General features: G+C 42.9%; 1 protein-coding gene across 3 annotated transcripts in view; it reads right to left on the bottom strand.

Annotated features, from left to right (window-relative positions):
• Positions 1–4,571: 4,571 nt before the first annotated feature.
• The window catches only part of FASTKD2 (FAST kinase domains 2), a 307,901-nt gene continuing 289,861 nt past the window's right edge, over positions 4,572–22,611 (bottom strand). For all 3 annotated transcript variants that reach the window (XM_085648896.1, XM_085648894.1, XM_085648895.1), the window contains one exon: positions 4,572–5,891. In XM_085648896.1, the coding sequence (XP_085505022.1) occupies positions 5,763–5,891 (129 nt within the window). In that variant the 3' untranslated portion in view covers positions 4,572–5,762. The remainder of the gene's footprint in view (positions 5,892–22,611) is intronic.

Below are 22,611 nucleotides of genomic sequence, written 5' to 3' on the forward strand. Positions count from 1 at the left end.
CTCAACATCACCTGTCTCCTGAGCCTCTTTGGCTTCCCACCAGGCTCTCAAGGTCTCTTGCAGCTCCTCCTTGTCGCTACTTTTCATGGGACAGTCCAAAGCTCTGCAGAATTCAATGTTGAACTCCAATTCTGCAACCTAACTGGCTACATGACTCCTCTGAGACATGATGTGTGGCTTAAAGGTTGCTAAAAAATAGAACCAAAAATCTAAACACAATATGTGGTTGTGTCGTGGTCTGCGCTAAACTAGTGATGTACACCAATCACTGTGAGTGAATTTAAAAATACACGTTCAAGACCTTCGTAAGACCTGCCCCGTGATCGTGTGCATCCGGAGTCCAAATGAGTCTCAGCGACGTTGTGTGCGTGTGCTTTGTGCAGCCTGAGACCTTTGTGAGGATTTTCCTGTAATCGTGTGCACCCGGAATCCAAGTGAGTCTCAGCGATGCTGTGTGTATGTGCTTCGTGCAGCCTGTGACCTTCGTGAGGATTGCCCTGTGATCGTGTACACCTGAAGCTCAAGTGAGTCCGGCCCCGGTACGGTCACTCCTCGGTAAGTATGGGCCACAATACGGACCTCAGCGGAGGCTCGCGCTGCAAGTTGGGGAAAGGCCGCGATGCATTTCTCTTGTAGCCCGCACCCCGCCCCAGGCGCGACACGCACGCTCGCTCGCTGAGCATCACCTGGGGGTACGATCTCACTCTCTTCTTGGCTTGGGCCTCCGATGCAACTTCGTTGATCTTGGGCAGTGGAACACGGCACCCCCCCACGGGGTTGGTTTGAGGTCCCTTCTTGGCAAAGGCAGGCTCGGGCCGGCGGCACAGCTCCTCTGGGGATGCCGGTCTGCGCCGATGGCAATGACGAAGGTCTCAGGCTGCAACAGGGCACACGCACACAGCGTCGCTGAGACTCACTTAAGCTCCGGGTGCCCACGATCACAGGGCAATCCTCACGAAAGTCTCAGGCTGTACAAAGCACAGACAATAACCGTCACTGAGACTCACTTGAGCTTCAGGTGTACACGATCACAGGGCAATCCTCACGAAGGTCACAGGCTGCATGAAGCACACACACACAGCATCGCTGAGACTCACTTGGATTCCGGGTGCACACGATTACAGGAAAATCCTCACAAAGGTCTCAGGCTGCACAAAGCACACGCACACAACGTCGCTGAGACTCATTTGGACTCCGGATGCACACGATCACGGGGCAGGTCTTACGAAGGTCTCAGGCTGTAAAAAGCACACGCACACAGCATCGCTGAGACTCTCCTGGAAACTTTTATGTTCCTGATTTTCCACAACAGGAATTCAGCTCTGCTCGGTCCTGTGGGGACAAGTTACTTCAGGACACAGCAATGTCCTTTCAAGCAGGGGGACACAGCACACAGCAAAGTCCCTTAGCCTCTCCTTGGTTAAATCAGCAAACTGCAGGCCAGCCCCAGAACACACAGCAAAGGCCAGTCCTTTCCTTCAGTCTCTTCAGCTGTTTCTTCCTTGGCAGAGGTACCGCTTGACCACGAAGTAGTTTCAATCCTTTTCAGTCTTGATCAGTCCAACGTTCAGGGGTTTCATCTCAAGTAGTTATACCCCTAAATGTCTGTGAAGTCTTTGGGTTTAGGGGGGCACTGACCCCTGTCCAAACCAGTTCTGGGTGTCTCCCTGCCAGTGACACCTTCTTCCTTTGATAGTGGGGGTCTGGATTCTCAATCTCTCAGCAGGAGATGGAGCCATTGTTTTATGGCAGCAGCCCAGGGCTCTTCACCTCCAGGGGCTACTCCTCCCCTCTACACTCCAGATGCAGGTCAGCCTGTTGCTGTCTCACCTCCTCCCCTGGGTCAAGACATTCCCCGGATCCTATCACATTCAAATTCAGACAGTCAATCCACAGCTAGGCAGAGACACACAGAATGTTTAGAACACAAAAAACAGACTCTTCTAAAAGTGGGGTTTCTAAACACACAATGCAAAAACCACCTTCACAAAAAGATGTTATTAAATTGTGAGTTCAGGCACACTAAACTTCACCTCTCCATCTTAAGCCTATGGGAAGATAGGCTGGAAACATATTACACAGCCTCCCCCATTCTATTCTATGGGCAAGATGGCCTTTCAACAGTGAAAAACGAAATGGAGAGTATCTCACTGTCAGGACATGGTACACACCTCAGTACATGGCCTACCTTCCACATACACTGCACCCTGCCCAGGGGTGGTACCGTGGGCCTACCATAGGGGTGTCTGAAAAGGGAAGGGTTTAAGGCCTAGCAAGTGGATGCCCTTGTCACGACAACAAGGCAGTTTAATAAACTGCACGCAGGCACTGCAGTGGCAGGCCTGAGTTCCCTCTGTAAGGCTACTAATTAGTACTGCAGGCTCACTAGTAGCATTTGTGTTACCAGCCCTGGCACACATAGTGCACTTTACTTGGGACCTTACTAGTAAAACATATATACCAATTATGGACAACCAATTACCATTAAACTTTATACAGGGAGCACTTTGACACAGATCAGCAGTGGCAAAGTGGCCAAAGCATCTAAGTTGACAACATTCAATCCACCACAGCATCAAAAATAGAGGAGGTAGAGGCAAAAAGTCAGGGGTAATCACGCCAAGAAATGCCAGGTCCAACAGTCAGCATAATCATAATTGACTATACCGTAGACCGGATACAATACATTTGGTCAGAAGCTCCCTTTGCGCAGAATGTGTAGAATACTCCACTGCACATCTATAGTTCAAAAATGTCTTACTGATACTTAAAGGTTCTCTAAAAAAACTCCATTTATTACATCCATGTTGTAAACTGGCTGTTCCATCGAGTGAACCTCAAATGCTATCTTCCTCCCCTGCTGGTCAGATGCAACACTTGCCCCCAAGAACAATTACAAGGCATTTGCAATTTGGCTTTTTTTTTTTTTTACTCACACCCAAGGAGCCACGCTTTTATCAACTAACTCGAAACCTCGTGCCTTCGATCTCTTCTTATTTCAGTGTATTCACCAAAGCGGTCACAAACAAACCCAAGTTGTGTGCAGCAATTCCCAAAAACCTAAACAAAGAAAATAAACACAGAAACTCGACTCTAATGCCCGACTTCAGTGTTTTATTTTCGCGATGACATCACCACTCTGCGTCACCACCAAAGAAATCGGCAGATGTTAAATTGTAATCCAGCACAGACCATTCTTTAAGTTAAAGACTGTTATACCTTTATCACTCAAGCCAAGCTGGCGGTTTCACCTGCTGCGTCCTAATCACGTTTTTCTTTTGCACGAAGCAACATTTCCTAAGCCAAACTTTCAATCCTCGACTTTGTTCACTCTGGACCCTTTGCATAGCGCTGGGGAATGGGTGACATTTTTTGCAATTTTCACCTCTCACGGCTGCAAATGAGGCCTGTGGTGCACTGTCACCAGCTTGCTTTAGGCATGCATGAGTCATTCAAGGTTAAGCTTAGAAAAGACATATCAAGTGATGGTTTTTGGTTGTGATTTATTCTTACTCCTTTTAGACCCTTAAATCTCTTTCGTGAAATGCCCTTCACTGCAAACATCTAATGAGGTTTTAGGCTAGAAATGAAATATTCCCCAATCAGAAGTTATGCCCATATCCAAAACACGTCACACATTAAGTATTCTGGGCTCAAGTGTTCTGCGGATTGCATTAGCCAACAGGGCACAGGAAAAAAATCCATGATCCGCTGATGTTTTAAAGCTTTTTTTGAATAAACTTTACGAAAAACAATCCAAACTTTTTCAAAGTTCCGAAAAAATGACAGAGCAGTTTCAGGCCAAGATGAAGTTATGCAGATCTAAACCTCTAAAGAAAGCTGACCTGCTTCAAATGATGTTCAGGCTGACACTTAAATCCTGTACTGCAGTGTAGACCCTAAAAAATATTTTTTAACCTGTTCTGTTTTCTTAACAGCCATAGTTTTATGGACCTATACAGTAAACCATGTTAAAAAGATGCTGCTTCTAACCCCCAATGAACGGTTAATTTAATTATGATCCTAGATGCTTGTATGGTATCATTTGTGATCTTATAGTTATACTACGTACAGTTTCACACATATCTGAATAGTAAGCCACTAACTCGTTTACAATGCGCTTGTTTTTTGTGTTCCCCATACACAACGCACAGTAAAGACTGAGCCCGGCCAAGCTAGCAAAGGAGGCAAGATCAATAATTTAAATAGCCTTTGACCATCCTTTGTACATGTGTGGATTTGGGTGTGGTGGAAGCTCCTTCAAGGCAAATAAAGCTTTTATTTTTTATTTCATCCCGCAGTGAAGAGAGAACTTTTCTATTTACTTCTTAAAAACCTTCATGCCTCCATAAACATATCCACATTACTATGTTATGATCGCTGTGAGGGAGACAGAGTCCTAAAACATGATTATGGGGAAAAAGTACTTCTTGTGTAACCATGGTTGGGTGACTGATAAGGTTTCATTATATGATTCATTAAAAAGGTACTGGAAATTCTAAAAGAAATATGATGTTGGGAATCTACCTGCGGGTCAATACCTAACACAAAAGAAATACAGTTTCCTCACATTCATCCAAAAACGGAGCGAGTTTATTCGTGCTGGAACAGTCTTTATACAGTTAAATACATTTGCAGAGACAATTCAAATGAAAACGCACTGTATGAGCGAATCAACATTTTCATAATTATATCAGTCAACATTGCAGAAAGATTATCTGTCTGCATCTGAAGACAGACAGTTTTATGCTAGAGTGGCAGAGGATATAGAGCGCACACTCAGCAGCCAAGGTATACTCACAAAAGAAATTTGCCTGCAGGGATAATATCTGTGAAGATCAGAAAATAAAGTGGGCAACAGATTCTTAGATCGGGCCCTTGCAGTAGCCCAAAGGGTCATAGCATTAGGTTGGAGGTCTGGAGACGGCAGGTGGAAGAGTGCTATTGGGAACTGGGCCACAGCAGAAGGGGCGGTGCTCCGGAAGGAGGAAAAGCGGTGACTCTGTAGGGAGCCCATAGAGGCCCTATGGCTGGAAGTACTCACGGCCTTTGGAACTAGAGATACCGGGGTAGGGGAGCGACAAACGAGATGACCAGGGGGGCATCTGGACCACAGTCCGTGACAGCTTTTATTAACTAATACTCAAAGCAAGCTGGATAATCTGTTGAATTCTGGGCCATACATTCTTCAGTCCTGGGGTCTGGAATGGGGTGGCGAGCCATAGAGTGCGCGTCATTGAGGGGGCATATTGGAGTGGGCGAGGACAAGAGTTAAAACAGTTAAGCAGCACACACTTGTTGGGGCTGGGAAGGGGTGGTGGTGGTGACGTTTCTTACACAGCAAATATGTTCCAACAACTGCGATATTATACAAAAATTGCATTGGCAATATATGCATGCATGTATGGAACAGCTGTTATGTTATCTGCATGAACAGAAAGCAAAATCAAGAACAAAACCAATAAAAAATATTCTACAGTTGTAGACAAAGTACTTCTTAATTGTTGGGTTTCAGAGTGAACCTTCACTGACAACGAGAGTACCCACAGAAAACAAAACAGGTTCCTTCAAGATAAATTTGAACATTAAAGTGATGTAATGTTATCTCTGGCTATAAGGGTATCAAGAAAATGTATGTTTCTTGCGCGAAAACGCCAGCAGGGATGGGCGGTAAACCATGACTTGGGCATCTCTTCAGTGTCCACACCAGCTCTCGAGCTTCCAGATGAGGTAAGGCAGAGAATCCCACAACCAAAACTTTATTATAGTTCTAGGTGTTGCTCAGAAGGTTTCAAGTCTGGAATCTGAATAGTATCCTGGGCAAAGATGTGGGATTTGAGGAACACAATTCTCTCTTCCATCTTCATTTTCTCAAACTCCTGTTCATGGACCTTTGAAAGCAGTAAAAAAAAAAATAGTTTAGGCCTCAACTGCTCTGCATGGTTAAAAAACACAGAAAATCATTATGCTCAAATAAGAAGATGCATGCTTAGGAGTTCAAAATAGTGGATAATGTGGTGCTTGTTTAATTTTCATGTGATAGCCAAACCAAAGCAAAAATAAATAAAATAAAACGACAGAAGGAGGGAGCTAAAAGTGTGTATTGCCAATGCCTCCTCAACATGAAGGGACAGGACAAAATTGGGCCGGGTAGATTCTCTAAATGAAGTATGGAAGAGTGCAGAATAGAGGGCGAGTAAAAGTAAGAGTAGGCGGAAAAAGATATCAGCTTCCAATGTCAAGAAAAGGCAATAAGACGACCAGAAGAAGGGGGACGGGGGGTGCGCTGTGCATCAATACACTAATGAAAAAAGGATTGGAAGTCAGTGTTCAAAGTGTAAAAAGGAAACCAGGAACAGATATGTGGAAGAGGGTGAGTCCACAAACCAGTGATGGACCTATGTTATAGGAGAAGGGGTATTTGGCTTCAGAGTCAAAAATAAAATGCACATTAACAAATAATTACAGTCAGGAGCAAGCCTTAAAGACAACAGGGGGCTGGGCTAAGCATTAATGGGCTAATGGATTTGGGCAGTACTGGGAAATTAGACAAGGACGAGACCCTTCACAGGAGTCCTTATGAACAATTTCCAGGAAGATTTATGGAGAGAACGAATAGAGCACCTTTTTCGTCATTCTTTAGTTTAATAAGTCTTTCTTGGTGCCAGAAAATAAAACGTGGAGGTGCTAATAAAATGCTTCAACAAACTCTCAGCATAAAATTGAGGACTTGACCTATAAAGGTGTTTAGTTGTCGAAAAGCCTGTGAATAGCAAAAACAGAGGGTTTTCCCCACCACAAACCACCTTTATAAAATGTACAAAGCAACTTATGCAACCCTTTTCTGAATCGCAAAAAGGGGGGTCGTCAAATGCCCCCCCCCCCCATTTTTAGCGAATAACATAGGAGCACATATCTGCTTTGTAACCACAATTGAAGCAAAACTATTTATCAGTGAATATAACCCAAGTTGGGGTGATAACTGATTCACAAAGTGGTAACTGTCACAATCAATCAGCTTCCCCTTTGGAACTGTGTCAGATAACCTCAGGGAGAATATGCAGTGGGCCTGGGGACCATTGAGTGCTCCCCCTGATGTCGCCTCTGTATGTCAATATTTTAAACAAGCATTGGATAAGCCAATAGGTCTCGCCTTTGGGACCTTATAAGTGTTTAGCCATGCAACAGTTGCTGTTGTTGCAATAAGGATATTTTGCTGCATAACTAAATACTTATAAGTTCCCAACAGCAAGAACTATTGGCTATGCCAATGCTTATTTTTAGTTCGGCATGGGGGGATTAAGTGATTTGCACAGAATCACAGGATATTCAGCGCCATTGCCGAGACTCCTCTCCTGAGTACATTTGACGTGTTATTTATCCGTCACCGTAACAGATAAACGCGATCAGAGAAGGCTTTGGAAGTCTGAAAAGACTTGCAGGTCGCTTGTTTTAGTCCTGGCAGCGCAGTTTACTTCAAAGTTTTAAATTAAATATTTGATGGAGGTGGGTATTAGCATCACCTCCCATCTAGACACAAAAAACACATCCTCGCCAAATTAAAAACGCCATCTGCAGATTGGCTTGTGTGGTTGCGTGCTTCCTGAAGATAATTCATTAAGACATTAATTCAACACTGAACTGCAGAGCTCCTCCTATTCATTGTGCATACAGCACTAAGGAAGGTTTTTTAAATTCGCTTATTTTGTTATATTTTAGGGAGAGGTTCTGCGCGATGAGTTTTTGAGATTTGTTTGCAGTTCTCCGGAATTCCCAGTGAAGGTAGAGCGAAATCTGGAGCCGCAAACGTCACATTTCAGCATGGCCTACCGTCTGCACCCATTTATTAGTTTTCAATGCAGGGACTGTGTGAAAAGCAACTCTTATTGCTGCCCTGAGAACACTAATCCCTGGGTGCCCCACGGGTTGACACCGATGTTAAAATGCTAAGAACGAGTGAAACAGGCTAAGTACCGTTCGTTGTTAAGTGAGTTATCTGGGGGCTCACGCTGTTCTAGGCATTGCCAAGCTTCGTCTTTGCACTGGTGGTTTAGCCGGAGCCCGTGGCCTGGTCCAGCTGGGCAGAGCGGAACCCCCTCACCCGCCCGTCGCCTCCTCCTTCGTGCCTCTTTGTGAACTCTTCGCACTTTGAGATTACCGAGGAAGTGACGTGGGCACGAATCTCCCTGCAGCAGCCGCAGACCTGGGGACAGGAAGGTGCCCAGATTTAGTCCTGTGAGGGGCTGCTGCTTCCCGACTGTAGACATCTGCCCTGTTGCAGCGGAGGAAAATGGCAGCAGTTCAGTATCCCCACACTTCCCAGTAGGCGAGACGGCAGTGCGAGGGGCAATGGGAGGAAGACACGTTGTAACGAGCGGCTTCTGTCAAGAGTGCGTGCAGAGAAAGTATGTAACCGGTGCTCTGAGAGGCGCGACAGAGGGGCATGAATGAAGGCGGCTGCTACCTGTCAGCCCCAAGTCATGTGTGAGTGATACCTAGACCCAGTTCTGAGTATTTAGCAGAGAGTACTTTGCATTCTGGGATTCTTACTATCTGCCTTAGCTTTGCTAACATTAGTTTACAAATGAGCGTATGTTAAGTGCTTTTATAACAAGACCGGGAGCGAGCAGCAGCCGCGGCAGAAGTGTCATGTGACCCGGCATGGCGTGATGGAGTGGGAGGGGAGGAGTGCAGTCCTCTAGGAGCGAGCAGCAGCAGCCAGCTGGCAGCCTATGCACCCCTGCTCGCTCCCGAGAACCATAGGCTATGGAAGAGAACATTTAAAGAGAAGGCGGGACATACCCGATACTTTGGCCATTTGCGCGCTTTCTTCTGTGGAAGCCTTACGCAAATGGCCAATCAAATGCGTGGCCGGAAAAAAATACACAAGTAAAAGATGTGCCAGATGGAAGTCTTTACTAGAATGCCTCGCAGAGCAGCGCATGCGCACTGGCTCAGGCAAGACCTAAAAAGGACCACCTGCCCTTCAAATGACACGGGCTGCTTAAAAAAAAAAAAAAAAAAAATTATGTGTAGAGAAGGAAAATGCAGGATGGAGGTCTACCGAATAGGTTGAGAGGGAGAAATTGAGATAACCTTGGCAGGGGGACGAGTGAAGTTGGAGCTTGATTGATAGGCTGGAGCTGGGGGCGTAGTGCCCTTTTGTTTCGTGCACAGGGCCACTGTGGACTTGGTGCCAACACTACCTGGATGCTGCTTGGACTGCAAGGGGTAAGCCACCATGTCGAAAGGTCGCTGGGGACTCCATCTCCTACAACCCCTTGCACTCTGCGGATCTGTTCCCACTGCAGCCTGTTTAAACATTTGTGATTCCCTGCTGCGCAGGACGAGCCCGGGCCAAGGTTGTGCTTGTCCTTGCCAGGAAGAGGCAGGTCAGGGCCACCCCCACTTGAATTTGGCACAAGACATCCTTGTTGATAAGCCTAATTTTGTTATCAACCTGTGCCTTGACCCTCACTGGTTGTTGTCTCATTGCGTATGGGATTGATTTGATATTCACACTCTAGCAGCCGCGGCCCGTGTAGGTAAGAGCAGTGGGGCTGGCTGAGGGGTGGTGGGGGGGGAATTTTGACGGACGATGACGAGGGGAAATAATTATTTAATTTTCCCTAGTCATCATCTGTCAAAATCCCCCCCCCCCCCCCCCCCCCCCCCACTTAGGAGGCCCCACTGCTCTTACCTGCACGGGCCGCGGGTGCACTCTATAGAAGAGAAGCGTATGGTGAACCAGCGGGTGGTGTGCTTTGGGTCCCCAGACGCTACTACAGTCATTGTTCTACAGCGCATGGGACTGATTGTGCCTCAGACTGTGCATTTAATGAACCCAAGGAAGCAGTCTACTAACCAGTATTATTGATTTAACTTTCTAACTGAGAGTGGCACCCTGGGGACCGAGAATAATAGCTCACTTTCCTGCAAGTCAAGGTTTTTGAACTTGTGCACTTACTATGTCTGATTGGCACTTGGTTGTGGTCACACATATATATTAACTGACTATACCAGGTGTTGGGTGTTTGTAATTGCGTGCTGCGGTTGGATGCCAAGACATATAAAACTAAATTATCTAGCCATAAATAGAAGTGAGGACACACCGGGCCAAGTTTAAGCAAGGGCTTTAGCAGGGTGTACTCTTGTTGAGGTGAAGGGGGTGGGGTTCATTTCTTACTTACATTTCGTTACACCTTAATGGGGAATTCGTATGGAGTCCGAGTATCAGGAATTAAAATTGCCTCTTTGTGTGCTAAGGTTACTTTGGTAATAAGGGGAAACTGAAGGTGGTTGACCCGCACAAGGTATTGCCAAGTATAGTATAGCTACTCGGCGAATTGACAGCCAAACCTTAAGCGAACTAGATCAGCTAATAGAGAAGGTGGAGTCTACCATAGGGGCTGTCTTTGCTAAAAAGGAAGATGTTACCACTAAAGCCAAAATGGGAGCTCAAAAGTTACTTTCATAAAACAGTGATACCACGCTCCAGCCAATGTTCAAGATTTGTGCAATTAGAAACATCAGGGGTTGTAGCGCCACCTCTAGCTTCACCCACAGCATTGTATTGTACTGTAAATGCATTTATATTGTTCTTACTACCCCAAAGAGGCGTCAAAACGCTTTTTCGGCAAGTAGCATGCTACTCCGGAACCCATAAAGAATTAGTGGTGAATCAATATAGTGAAATATTAAATTAATTTGAGTGGTGGACACTTTAGTCCATTATTTAGATTGAAAAGGATAGTGGAGGGATAGAAGAGGAAAGGATTTAGAAATCTTTTTCTTCTCCGGAACCCATAAAGTATTAGTGGTGAATTAGTATAGTGAAATATGAAAGTAATACGAGTGGTGCATATGTTAGTCAGTTATTTAGATTGAGAAAGATAGTGGAGAGATAGAAGAGGGAAAACGGTTTGTATTTATAGAACGCTTGCTACCCCTGATAAGGTGTTGAAATGCTTTTTTCAGCAAGTAGCAAGCTACTCCAGAACCCATAAATGATTAGTGGTGAATTATTATGGTGAAATATGAAAGTAATTTGAGTGGTGGCTATGTTAGTCAGAGTTCTGGATTGAGAAGAATAGTGCTGGCTACTCCCAACGAGGTGCCGAAGAACCTTCTCATCGAGTAGCACGCCACTCTGGAACCCACAAAGGATTAGTGGTGAATTAGCATACTGAAACATGAAAGCAACTCAAAATCGGGTTCTTCCCCTGATGGAAGAAGATGGGGGTGGGGCACTGTTACACTGCTAAAGCTAGGAGTAAACTGGTGACTGGCCCAATACACGCTATTTTATTGACCTCCGATACAGGCACTTATCTCCCTCTTATTATAGAGTTGAAAGCTGAGGTTAGAGAGTTGAAATTGACACTCGGTCTTATGGGTAAAATGGACCAGATCTTGATCCTAAAGGGGACATCGACGTTTAGGTCTGGAAATGTAAGAGCAGCTACAGCAGTAGCACCCGTGCACAGACCTACAAATAACTTAAGGAAGAGTCTGTTCAGGCCTGTTTATTTGACCCAAGTAATCGCAGACCCATAGATCTATGCTTAAACCAAATGATGAAGCGAGCCACTTGTCGTGGGTGATGGGAATCTTTCTCATGCATACACATACCCATTGGGACACTTTTGGACATTTTTGACAGCAGTTAGATTTGTATCAGTATTCACTGAGTGGTAGCGTTAAGGTCACAAAACTATTTTTGACTCACAGTTTTTCTTATATATACTAGGCATGTTTTCCTCAATATCAACCCCAAATAAAAGGAGCTAGTAAAGTTACATGTAAGTGTAATAGCGATCAGGCGGTGTCATGGAGGGGGTGAGGGCAAAAAATATGTAGAGTGACGAAGAAGTTGGAGCCTGTATTAGCTGAGAAGGCAGAAAAACCTGTAGAGGATTATAATACTCCAAGAACCACAGACATGCAGATATCCTATGAGAGTAGCCCCATTTGCATAGGAAGGGCCCAAGATGTGGGGGAACTAACATCTTCTGCTAACGTCCAGATAGCATCTATTTCTTCGAGTGCCCTAGAAATCTCCACTGAGGACACAAACTGTTACTTAATTAGTCCCTTTAGCAGTGCTCCGGTTAATCACCTTTCATCATTAACCTCATTAATCAATCAATCAATCAATCAATCAAATAAGCTTTATTCGAAAACACATAATGCATCATAAAAGCTACATAAAATAACATCACTGAATTAAAAACACACAGTTAAAAAAAGAATAAAAGCAGGTCACTTAAAAGAGAAAATAAAAACACAATGAATAGAAACAAAAGGTAGACCTCCCGTGAAAACAATAACATTTCTACAACTGAGTCCTACGTCTTATAACAGCCAATAAGTAGCGTTACAGTGCAACGCATGTGTACAAGCTCGGTAGCGATTGCAAATAGATAAAAGCTGGGCGCCATTGCACAAATCCAAGTTGTTTTAGCAGCGTCTTAAAAAAGCTTTAAATCAACTCTGTGTAAAACAATAAAAAAAACAGAATATGAATAGTGCTTTGCTTAGAAACGTTGTCACATGGGCATAACTCGGGATCAGAGGCCCAGTTATTAATATTTGGAAAGGTTGTTAAATAATGAAATATATCCAGCCGAAACCTAGTCAAGATGAATCTGTGCTGATGGTTAACATTAGCTAGGTAGGGTTGCATATCATGGCTGGTCAGAATTAACTGGTTCTTCCGCACCGATGGATTCCTAATCTCAGTAGTTAGCCTCAAATCCTCTAATAGGGATACGCATTTTAGTTTAAGAACTTTCCTTTGAATACTGCCAATAAGATCCGGATGTCAAAAATCTCAGAGCGGCCAATGTCGACCATAAAGTCACATACAAATCTGAGCCAAGGGATTTTTAGAGCCAATGTAGATCTGAGGCAGTCCTCTATAATAGAGCGATTAAGCACAGTATGTTCAGAGGACCAGATCTTGTGCCAGAGCAAAACCGGATGGACCGTAATCATATCTGTAAGGTATGAAACTCTCAATTTGGAGTGGCAAACTTAAGTGGAGGTACTTTTCAGAAGAGCAAGGAGATTCCTTAAGAGTAGGTTTTCTGCACGCTTTAGTATCTCCCCAGAGCTCGGACCCATACGTAGCAGTCGGTCTACATTTGGCCTTATAAATGTACAGCATTTCCCATGGTGTTTTATACTCAGTTTCCTGGCAAAGTCCAGCAGAGCTGTAGTACTTTTGACAAATTGAAGCCTCCTTGACTTAATTGCATTTGACCAACTCCCATCTTTGTTCAATAAAATACCTAAATAGAAAGATGTAGGTGTAGATAGAATCTTAGAGCCCTCTATAAAAATGTCTCAACAGTTTGAGAACCTGTTCCCGTGCTTCTTAATGAAAGTTTTACTGATGTTTATTTTTATGCCCAGACCCAGCATGAACTGGGCAAATTAATCTAATACTCGCTGTAATCCTAATGGGGAACGAGCCATTAGTACCACGTCATTGGCATATAATAGTGCTGGGATTGGGCGCTGTCCTACTTGGGCTAAATCGGTGCATTTATTTGCAAGGGTGCTGCCTAAACTATTAAGGTAAAGATTAAACAAAAATGGGTCGCGTATGCATCCTTGGCGTACTCCTCTTTCTATCGGAAATGATTGGCTGCATTCGCCTTTCAGGCCATAAACTGTTTGCCCCTACCCAGTCCATATAAGTCTCTGAGGAAATTTACAATAGTGTGGTCTACTCCCATACTAACCATGATCAACCATAGTTTATCATGTACCACAAAATCAAATGTAGAGGTTAAATCTACAAATGCTAAAAACAAACTCCCTTCTTTAATAAGCACATATTTCCCTATAAGTAGATTTAAATTAATAGCCTATTCAGTAGTCCCCAAGCTTGGGTGGAACCCGTACTGAAGGTCGGAAATACCACTATTGGATTCTGCCCAGTCTTGCAATCTCCTAAAGAGAAAGCGTCCTGCCACTTTAATTAGTGAGTCCAGCAAGGAAATATGTCTATAATCTCTATTACGATTGCCTTTCTTAAATATGGGAACTATAAGAGACTTGGGCCAGGTATGTAAAAAACCTTTGCTCTGACAGGCTCTAAAAAGTAGGGTTAAAAAGGGGACCCCAAAAGTTGATATTGAATTTAAACAAGTCAATGTGGATCCCATCAGGGCCCGGTGCTTTACCACCTTTACTCGCCTTTAGAGCCATAACTACCTCATCTAATGAGAAATCAGGATAGGTCTGATCAAATTTAGAGGACGTGTAAGAAGAAATACTCGTAGATGTGGAACTAGGGAGGGACATTTTGAATAAAGAGTAGTAAAATGATTAGGCCATTCGGCTTCTGTGATGGCAATCTCCATGCGAGGGCTAGCAGCTACATTAAAAAAGGGAGAATTAATGATACGCTAGAAGGTTATATCATCTTTTGACAAGCTAGCCTAGAGTAGTTGGTTCCAAGCCTCCTCTATCAAGGTCTTTTTACGATGTTTAATAGCAAGCCTGTAGGCAAGTCTACACTCTTGGATAGACCTTGGTTGTTTGTCTAGTGCTAGCTTTAAACTTCTCAATGCCTTCAAGCAAGTAGTGTCAAACCAACTGCAAATCTCTGATCCAGCTGTATTACAATTGACAGTAAGGCCTTCAGTAATACATTTTTTTATTTGCTCAAAGGCCATAATGATTTTATCAGCAGCTGCATACTCATCTTAACAGGTACCAAAGGCCGCCTTCTGTTAGGAAATTAACTGTTCTAGAAAGGTATTAGGATAGACAAGAGACAATCTTAAGGCATGCCCGTTGCACTGAGAGATCTCAATGTTCACCATAGTTGACACACGTTGAGTGACCGTCTGTTGAGAAAGTAAATTAATATTCATAGCTACACTTTGGAAAGCGATCACTGATTGCATTGTCATAGATGGAAAAGTCTAAGACCGACTCGGAGTAATGTAAAGGAAAAAACTAAAAAATCAATAGCGCTATTCAAACCCCCTACCGTTAAAAGTACACTTTACTTCAATTGAGGGATTAGTAAACTCATTACAGAAGGACAGATTATATTTTAAAAATAGATCATTTAGCAGGTCCTCATATTCAGTATATAAAAAATGGGTAACATCACCGTTATCAATCGCAGCTATCCCACAGACCTTGTTAGAGGGCTGGGGACATGTACATAAATTAAAATCACCACCCCATAAAACAATAAGGACCTTTCATCAATAACCTCATTAATCTATTGGAATGCTGCAGGACTCGAGGGTAAGCTGCTACTTCCACAATGGTGCTATTTTATTGATTACTTTGATATATATTTCTTTCAAGAAACTTCGTGTACAGGCCCTCTACACAGACAGCGTTTTTGGACGGATTTCATCCTGGCAAAGTCAAGTAAAGGGGGAAGACCTGCAGGTGGATTGATAACATTGGTTAAATCCTCCCTGAATTGTAAAATGTGACAATTGAAAATCAATAGCAAGGATATAATAGGTACTGTAGTAAGCTGTGGCAGGAAGGCTATTGTGTCATTTTAAAACATCTATGCCAGTGGGGAAATGGATGGGATTACCTTGCCAACAATCCAATTCCTAGAAGCCTTCTTGGATAGATGCAGCCTGAGGTCCATCTGATTCTATATTTCAACACCACATTTGAGCTCCTTGATAGGGAGGATGTTGAAATCACAGCAGAGAAGGATGAAAGATGGGCTATCCCTCAAATGGAGATTGCCCTGGTTAAAAGATGGGCATGGACCTCCTTTCAGCTAAAGGCACTCACTACTGAATTAGGCATAGGAACGACAAATGGGAGGACTAAATCTGACCATAAGGGGGCGAATATTTTTAACATCCATAGATCTAAAAGTCGCGCTGATTATGTAATGGTTGATCTGAAATTGTGGCACCTAGTTAACAACATGACTGTACTAGAAAGGGAAGAGAGTGACCACAACCCTTTATGCCTCATGATGGAGGATTTGTTTAATAAGTTCTGGGTTGATAGCTCAACTCTTACTAGACCAAGGAACACCGAACATACAGCAGATAAACACTGCCTTAAATGGCGGCAAATTAGTGGGAAACCGGAGCTTTTAGCTACTATAAAGAATGACATTCTAGATTTTCTGCCTAAATTACTGGACTGCAGAGATGTAACTAAGGATAAACATGAGGTTATTGAGATGCATACAAAGTTCTTTGAGGATATTGCCACTCACTTTGTAGCTCCACGTGCAAGTAAAATGTCAGCCCATAGCGGAGGGGGTAGCTGGTTTAATAACAAATGCAGAAAGCTAAGGCACTTATTAGATGAGGCCATAAAAGCAAAAAACTCCCCTCTGATAGCATCCACTAGGAAATTGTATAAATTGGCATTGGCCAGGGCAAAAAAAGAGTGGGACGACAAGAGATGGCGAGATTTGGTGGAGACGTGTGCATCCAAGGATGACTTTCGGTTTTGGAGGCAAGTGGCCAGAGGACAGCATACAGGAGGGTTTGAGCCCTAGAATCATGTCCTTTCTGTGAATTGGTTCAATCATTTCTCAGCACTATATTATGATGAAGCCACAAACCAGGGCGAACATTTTTGATTGTCAAATTGATTAATTTTAATTTGTCACACTTCTCCAGGGAGGATGTTTTTAACTAGCTGGACACCTTTTTTAGAGGGAGAGCTCCTAGCTTAGCTAGCATTCCAGTAGTTGTCTATCTCCAGGATATAGATGTATGGCTAAACTACATACTGTTCATTGCAAATGAGATAGCTATGAGAGCTGCCATTTTGGCATCTTGGCAGGAAGTGGAGGTGGTTCCAGTGTATAGAAAGGGGTACAAGAGCCAGCTAGCCAATTATAGGCCTTAATCTAAGTGACTGCCTACCGAAAGTTATCTGCCGAATGGTACTAGTAAAAATCCAACAATTGGTAGAAAGTAACGACATTATAAGCCCGTTGCAAGCAGGTTTTCGACTTAAGACATCAACAATTGAAAATGTCTTCAGATTTACTATATTATACTGGAAGATGGTCTTGATTGTCAAAGGCGACCTATATATCACCTTTGTCGATCTTCAAATCTGAGTACTTGTTCCTACTTTATTTTCATTATATGTAAACGGAGGCTGATGCCTCATCCATGGCAAAGGGGAAGATACCATTATTGTTGTTTGTAGACTACAATTTGATGGGTTCTAAAACCCCAAGCAGTCTGCAAAAGCTTATATCTAGCTTCAGTGATTTTTGTTTGGAGAGTGTCTTAGAGATAAATGTTGAGAATACTTAATTTATGGTATTAAACCACTGTAAAACGTTTAAGGGAAAGCTATACTTGGGGAGTGAAATACTGGAACAGGTAGATTCATTAACATACCTGGGCATTAAACTTTCACCAAACTTATCTTGGGGCCAACATGTTAACATTGTTACCATAAAACATTGACAGAGAACTGGTGTAATTTTAAAAGAACAGCATGCCTCTTACGCTAGGCCTGTCGCACCCGCTTTGAAAATCTACGAAGCCATAGCTCTAGGAGCTGACTTGTATGGCGCGGAGCTCTGGGGTTTTGGCAACATTACGGGTCTGGCAAAATGTGAGAACAAATTTGTAAGAGAATTGGTTTCACTTTCAATTAGCACTCCTGTGTATCCTTTATTTTTGGATTTGGCCATGAAAAAAGTAAATCTTTAAGCCTATTTGCGGCCCCTCCTATAATGGCGTAGGATTTGGGTCACTCCGGAGCTGGTGCATTATGCAGTGGCCCTAGAGGAGGTAATCAGGCTGGATAAAGCAAAACAAGTTCCACGGTTGACCTCAGTAAAGCAGCTATTGATGGCGATTGGCTTTGGTGACCTAGGCCTTCATTCCAAGGCTGAAAATCCCTTCAAAGGGTGTGTTGTAAAAACACAACTGGACTTACACCCTACAAAACAACAAGTGCATGGCTGGGGATGCAATGTTCACTGGCAAATGTTTTAATTGTAAGACCGTACACGTGCTAGAGCAGTATTGGGATTTAGTCACTATTCCATCTGATAGGAAGTTGTACCATCAGTTTAGTGTGTGTACTCTCCCTGTTAAGGCATTCACTATGAAATGGAAGGTGCAGCTAGTGAGTGTTGTTCATTTTGCGAAGGCCAAAAAGAGACCATTCCACATGTGCTATTTGTATTTCCTGCGTATACTAGTTTTTGCCTGCTTTGATCACGCCAGCATGCAGGCTGCTGGGCACCTCAAGCCATTTGGCAGCATTAATAATATTACGTACTGACCCATTTTCTCTGTATGTTTGCGCAGTTGCAAAATTTTCGGGATTGATGTGGGCAAAAAGGAGGGCCATTATTGCTGCAAAGTGATTTTAAGTCTTAGTCTTTTTATGTAGTGTACACAGTTAAAATGATTTTAATCGTGCTTTTATAGTTTGAATTTTGTTTTAGCGAACCTTACTGTAATGGAAAATTGATTTTGTAAATGTGGATGTGGTTATGCTGTTTAATGTGATTATTTTGATATTATTACTGTGCTGTGTGATTGAATGTATTTATTTATTGCTCACTTTTATGGCTTAAGCTGAGATAAAGCTATTTTGAATAACCTTGGCAGTGACAGGGGAAGAGGGTTGAAGAGAGACATAGGAAGAGTGGGTGCACACAAATGTATTAATGAGGAATGGAAGGAGAAAGGGAAAGGGAGGCACTGAGACCGGGAAAAGCAGACTAAAGTAATGGAAAGATAGTAAGACGAAAAGTAAGGGGAATAAAAAAACTGGGACTAAGCCTATAGAAGGAGTCGCTCAGGATTACAGCAGAAAGTGCTAGCACAGGGAAAGATCATGAACACATGCATGAGCCAGGCATAGCTATTTTGGGATGGTTTGCGAATTATGAGATTGCATGCAAGGCTCATTGGTTGAATGAAAAATCGAAGGCCATGACTGAAATGAATTGTTTTCTCATTAAATAAACAAAGGTCATTGGAAGAATCTTTAACAGTGATAATTTAAACTATAAGTACATGAAGGAACCTCTGATCAGATTGCTTGGGCTGAAGCCAGCTCAGTACCTTCAGAGATTCTGGAAGAACCAGAAAGCAGAAGAGGTTCCCTTTGAAAACTGGATCCATGATGTGTTGCATGGTTGGAATGACTAGGTGAAAGGGATGGAAGTGAAGGATTACCAGTTGGTGGTGGCTGTGGGACCCAGATAGGTGTCTCTAACCAACTGAGACATGGTAGAGAGGAACCTAGATAAAACAGAGAGTAACTTAGATGATCTTGCTGTGTTGGTGAGCCAACCAGGTAAACAAGAATCTGGAGCAGCATAGTTCTAAGTACACTGCGGACACAGCTCAAGCGGAAGGTCCCGGGGTCCCAGCTGTGACAGAACCTAAAGAGAATTGGTTGCTACTCAGAACCAGCAGGGCAGTATGCCAGAATACAGTTGAAAACATATCCTGTCCTAACCATCATTTACAAAGTATTGCTCCACTGCGTGTAGATTTTCTATTCATAATTCCAATGCAGTGATATTTTTGCCAGATAGTTAGTCCATGATATTTTGGTACCATATCCCATAAATGAAAGGAGAGACTGAGGTTTCTGCTGTGCCCAAGGTAATGACAAGTGCCACAAAGAAAGATATTACAAAAGGATTGCACTATCAAGAATCCCCTAATAGGCAGTGCTACCTGTGAGGAAGGGTACTAGTGATGGCCCTGTGACACTCAGCCTAAGTCAGAGCCCAGAAAGACCCATATGCTCTCGAGTACATTCACCCAAACACCACAGGGTTTGTTAGTGAGGCGGGTATCAATAATAGGAAGATTCCTTCCATGAGGGATACGGACTCTTACTAGACTTTGACTGAGAGGAAGTATCTGTATCCTGAGGAGATTCTCCCTGGTTCCAGAGGCATTGGCCTTGTAGCCAGTGCGGACGACATGGAGTACTTGCTGGCCAGAGTTGCCGTGGAAGCCCCAGGCAAGAAAACCATGATCACTGTTAGGGTGCAAAAGAAATAAGGTGCTGGATGCCTTTTTAGTGATGACCTAATTGCATATGAAATAGTCCCTGAGTCAGAGTTCTACTTGTCCTGGACTACAGTGTGCTTACTAGGGCAGAGGCCGTACACAATGTTTAAATTCTGTCAAACTCCTAATTCATGAAACATTTGGGGATAGATACAAAAACACAGAATGTTAGCACATATTCATTTTGAGGGTCAGATAACTTACATTTTTCATTTCATTTCAAGGGCAGTGAGCAACATTTTCCTTTCAAACTGCCCTGTATTTCAGGATACACCAACGTCCATTTAAAGACGTTTGCTGGGTCAATATTTCTATGTTGTCCAACTAATAAAGAAAAACCGGTCTGCTGTATAGCTCTTTGAAAATCTTTTAGAGCTAGCTTCTATCAAAGGAGGACTGTGGTGTTTCGAAACAAACCAGTGAGCTGTGTTTTTTTTCTTATTGACTTTTGCAAGGAGTACCTTTTCTTAACAAAACATTTAATGTAATTGTACGATAAATCATTAATTACATGATGAAGTCTTAGGACAGTATAAGTAGCCCTATTTTTAGGTTTGGTTTGACAGCAGAGCTGTCACCAGATGTAATGTGATTAACCGAAAAATTAATTTCAGGAGTACTACAGAGAGGGGTTATTGCTCCACCTACATGTTGGTAGCCAGGAGTACATGTTTTGATTGGGCAGAAGTTATATGCAGAGAAAATAAGTGGCTTCCTACCATGAGGCTGTGATTATTGTTTATTTATCCATCTGCCTGAGCCATCAGCAGTATGGCGGCTGCCTGAGCTTGAACTTTCAAAAGCCCACATATGACATTTTAATGCTGTTAAAGTGTCTTCGATGACTAGATAATTTATGATGTATAGTTTTGTCTAGCAGCTGCACCGATGGGAGTGGGAGCAGTCATGATGAATGCATTGCAGTCCCATCATTAACTTCTGAATTTAGAGTGTAGTTTTCTGTTTGAGAGCAGTATGGGGTGCCTAGGGTAACACTAAGATGCAGGGCTTAACAGTGCAACCATCAGCTTTTTTATGTGATCAGCAAAAACAGGTTTTAAAAGCACCACTGCACTGAGAGAGGGGCTTAAGCTCTACCCACGTGTTGGTTCTCCTCAGTACAGGATTTGATTGGGCTTTTTCACTAAAAAGACAGCTTGATTTGCATTCTTTGGCTTGTGGCACAGCTTTTACTTAATACAGCAGAACTGAGTTGGTTATTGTGGCATGACGATGATCATGGCTATAGGGATGATCGTGTTATTATGAAATATTATGATAAAGGCACTAGGTACAACAGATATATTTTGAAAAGAATATGTCAAAGTCAGCAGGCATTGAAGTGTGGTTTGTTATGACTCTATATTAAAGCCTACAGATATGTATTTTGTTACAAGCAATCTCACAAATTACTGTAGGAGGCAATGGTTTTGGTTACTCCGTGTGAAGGTTTGCTCCTGGAGAATCTTTGTTAGTCCTTGCAAAAGAGAAAGTATTTTGCTTGTGTGCCTGATGGTTGCACCTTGTGGAAAAGATTACATAACAAACTGCAGGCCTGAGTGAGTTATGTTGACAAGCTATTTGCCTGATTGCTGCACTGGGAAACGTTAAGTCAGATGCCATAGGACTGGTCTGCTTATTATGAAAGGTTGTGACAAGGGCAGTTGGTCTAGCGGTAACTGTAAAAAACATTTGTTTAAGCCAGTAAGCGTTTAACAGTTGATTCTTATCACATTGCTGTACAGTCTACATTCCTGTTACATGTTATTTGTTATATGTAGTACCTTACTAGGTATGGGTTTTTGGGGTTGACCATCCACTCTGATTAACTAATGTGGTATCCACTCTGATGATTGTTAGTCCCTGTTGAGCGGGGTTGTGTATTGTTTTGCAAGCTCTATTTTTGCATGCATGTGTAATTTTATACCTTTATGCAGGATGGTTCCAAATGTGTTGGTACTTATATAGGGCGGTGTTCAGTAAAGTGTAAAGCCTATGGTAAAGGTTTCAGGCTTCATTGGGAAAAATTATGCCAGATATCACAGTTTTAATCTGTTTATTATGAAACATTATGACAAAACCAGTAGGCTTGACCTACTTAGTGTGAAGAACAGGCTTCTAAGGACAGCTTGGTATTACACTATGCTAACGCCTGATGGTAGGTATTTTGTTATATGGAATGTAATACATTACCGTAGTAGGAAAGGGGTTTGGTGTTGGTGATCCACCTGAACAAACTGTGGAGATACAATACATGGACTACAATAATCTTTTTTAGGCTCTCTTAGGAGAGAGAGACTTTTGCTTTGTGCACTTTCATTTTGTATACCTCTGTACTTTTATCACTGTATGCCAGGTGGCAGTCTTGTTGAAAGCTTACACTCAGTACAGTAGACTTGAAATGGTTATGGTGGCAAGCCAATGATATAGGCTATAGGCCTCACTGCTTATTATGAAATGTTAAGATGAAGGCAGGACACCTCTCTAATATGTTGTGAAAAGCACATGTTAAATTCAACAGCCGTTTAAGGGTGAATTGTTTACAACAACACTTGAGACCGGAGTTTATTTAATCCAT

This window comes from Triturus cristatus, chromosome 3_2, assembly GCF_964204655.1.
Source record: "Triturus cristatus chromosome 3_2, aTriCri1.1, whole genome shotgun sequence".
Classification (NCBI taxonomy): Eukaryota; Metazoa; Chordata; class Amphibia; order Caudata; family Salamandridae; genus Triturus; species Triturus cristatus.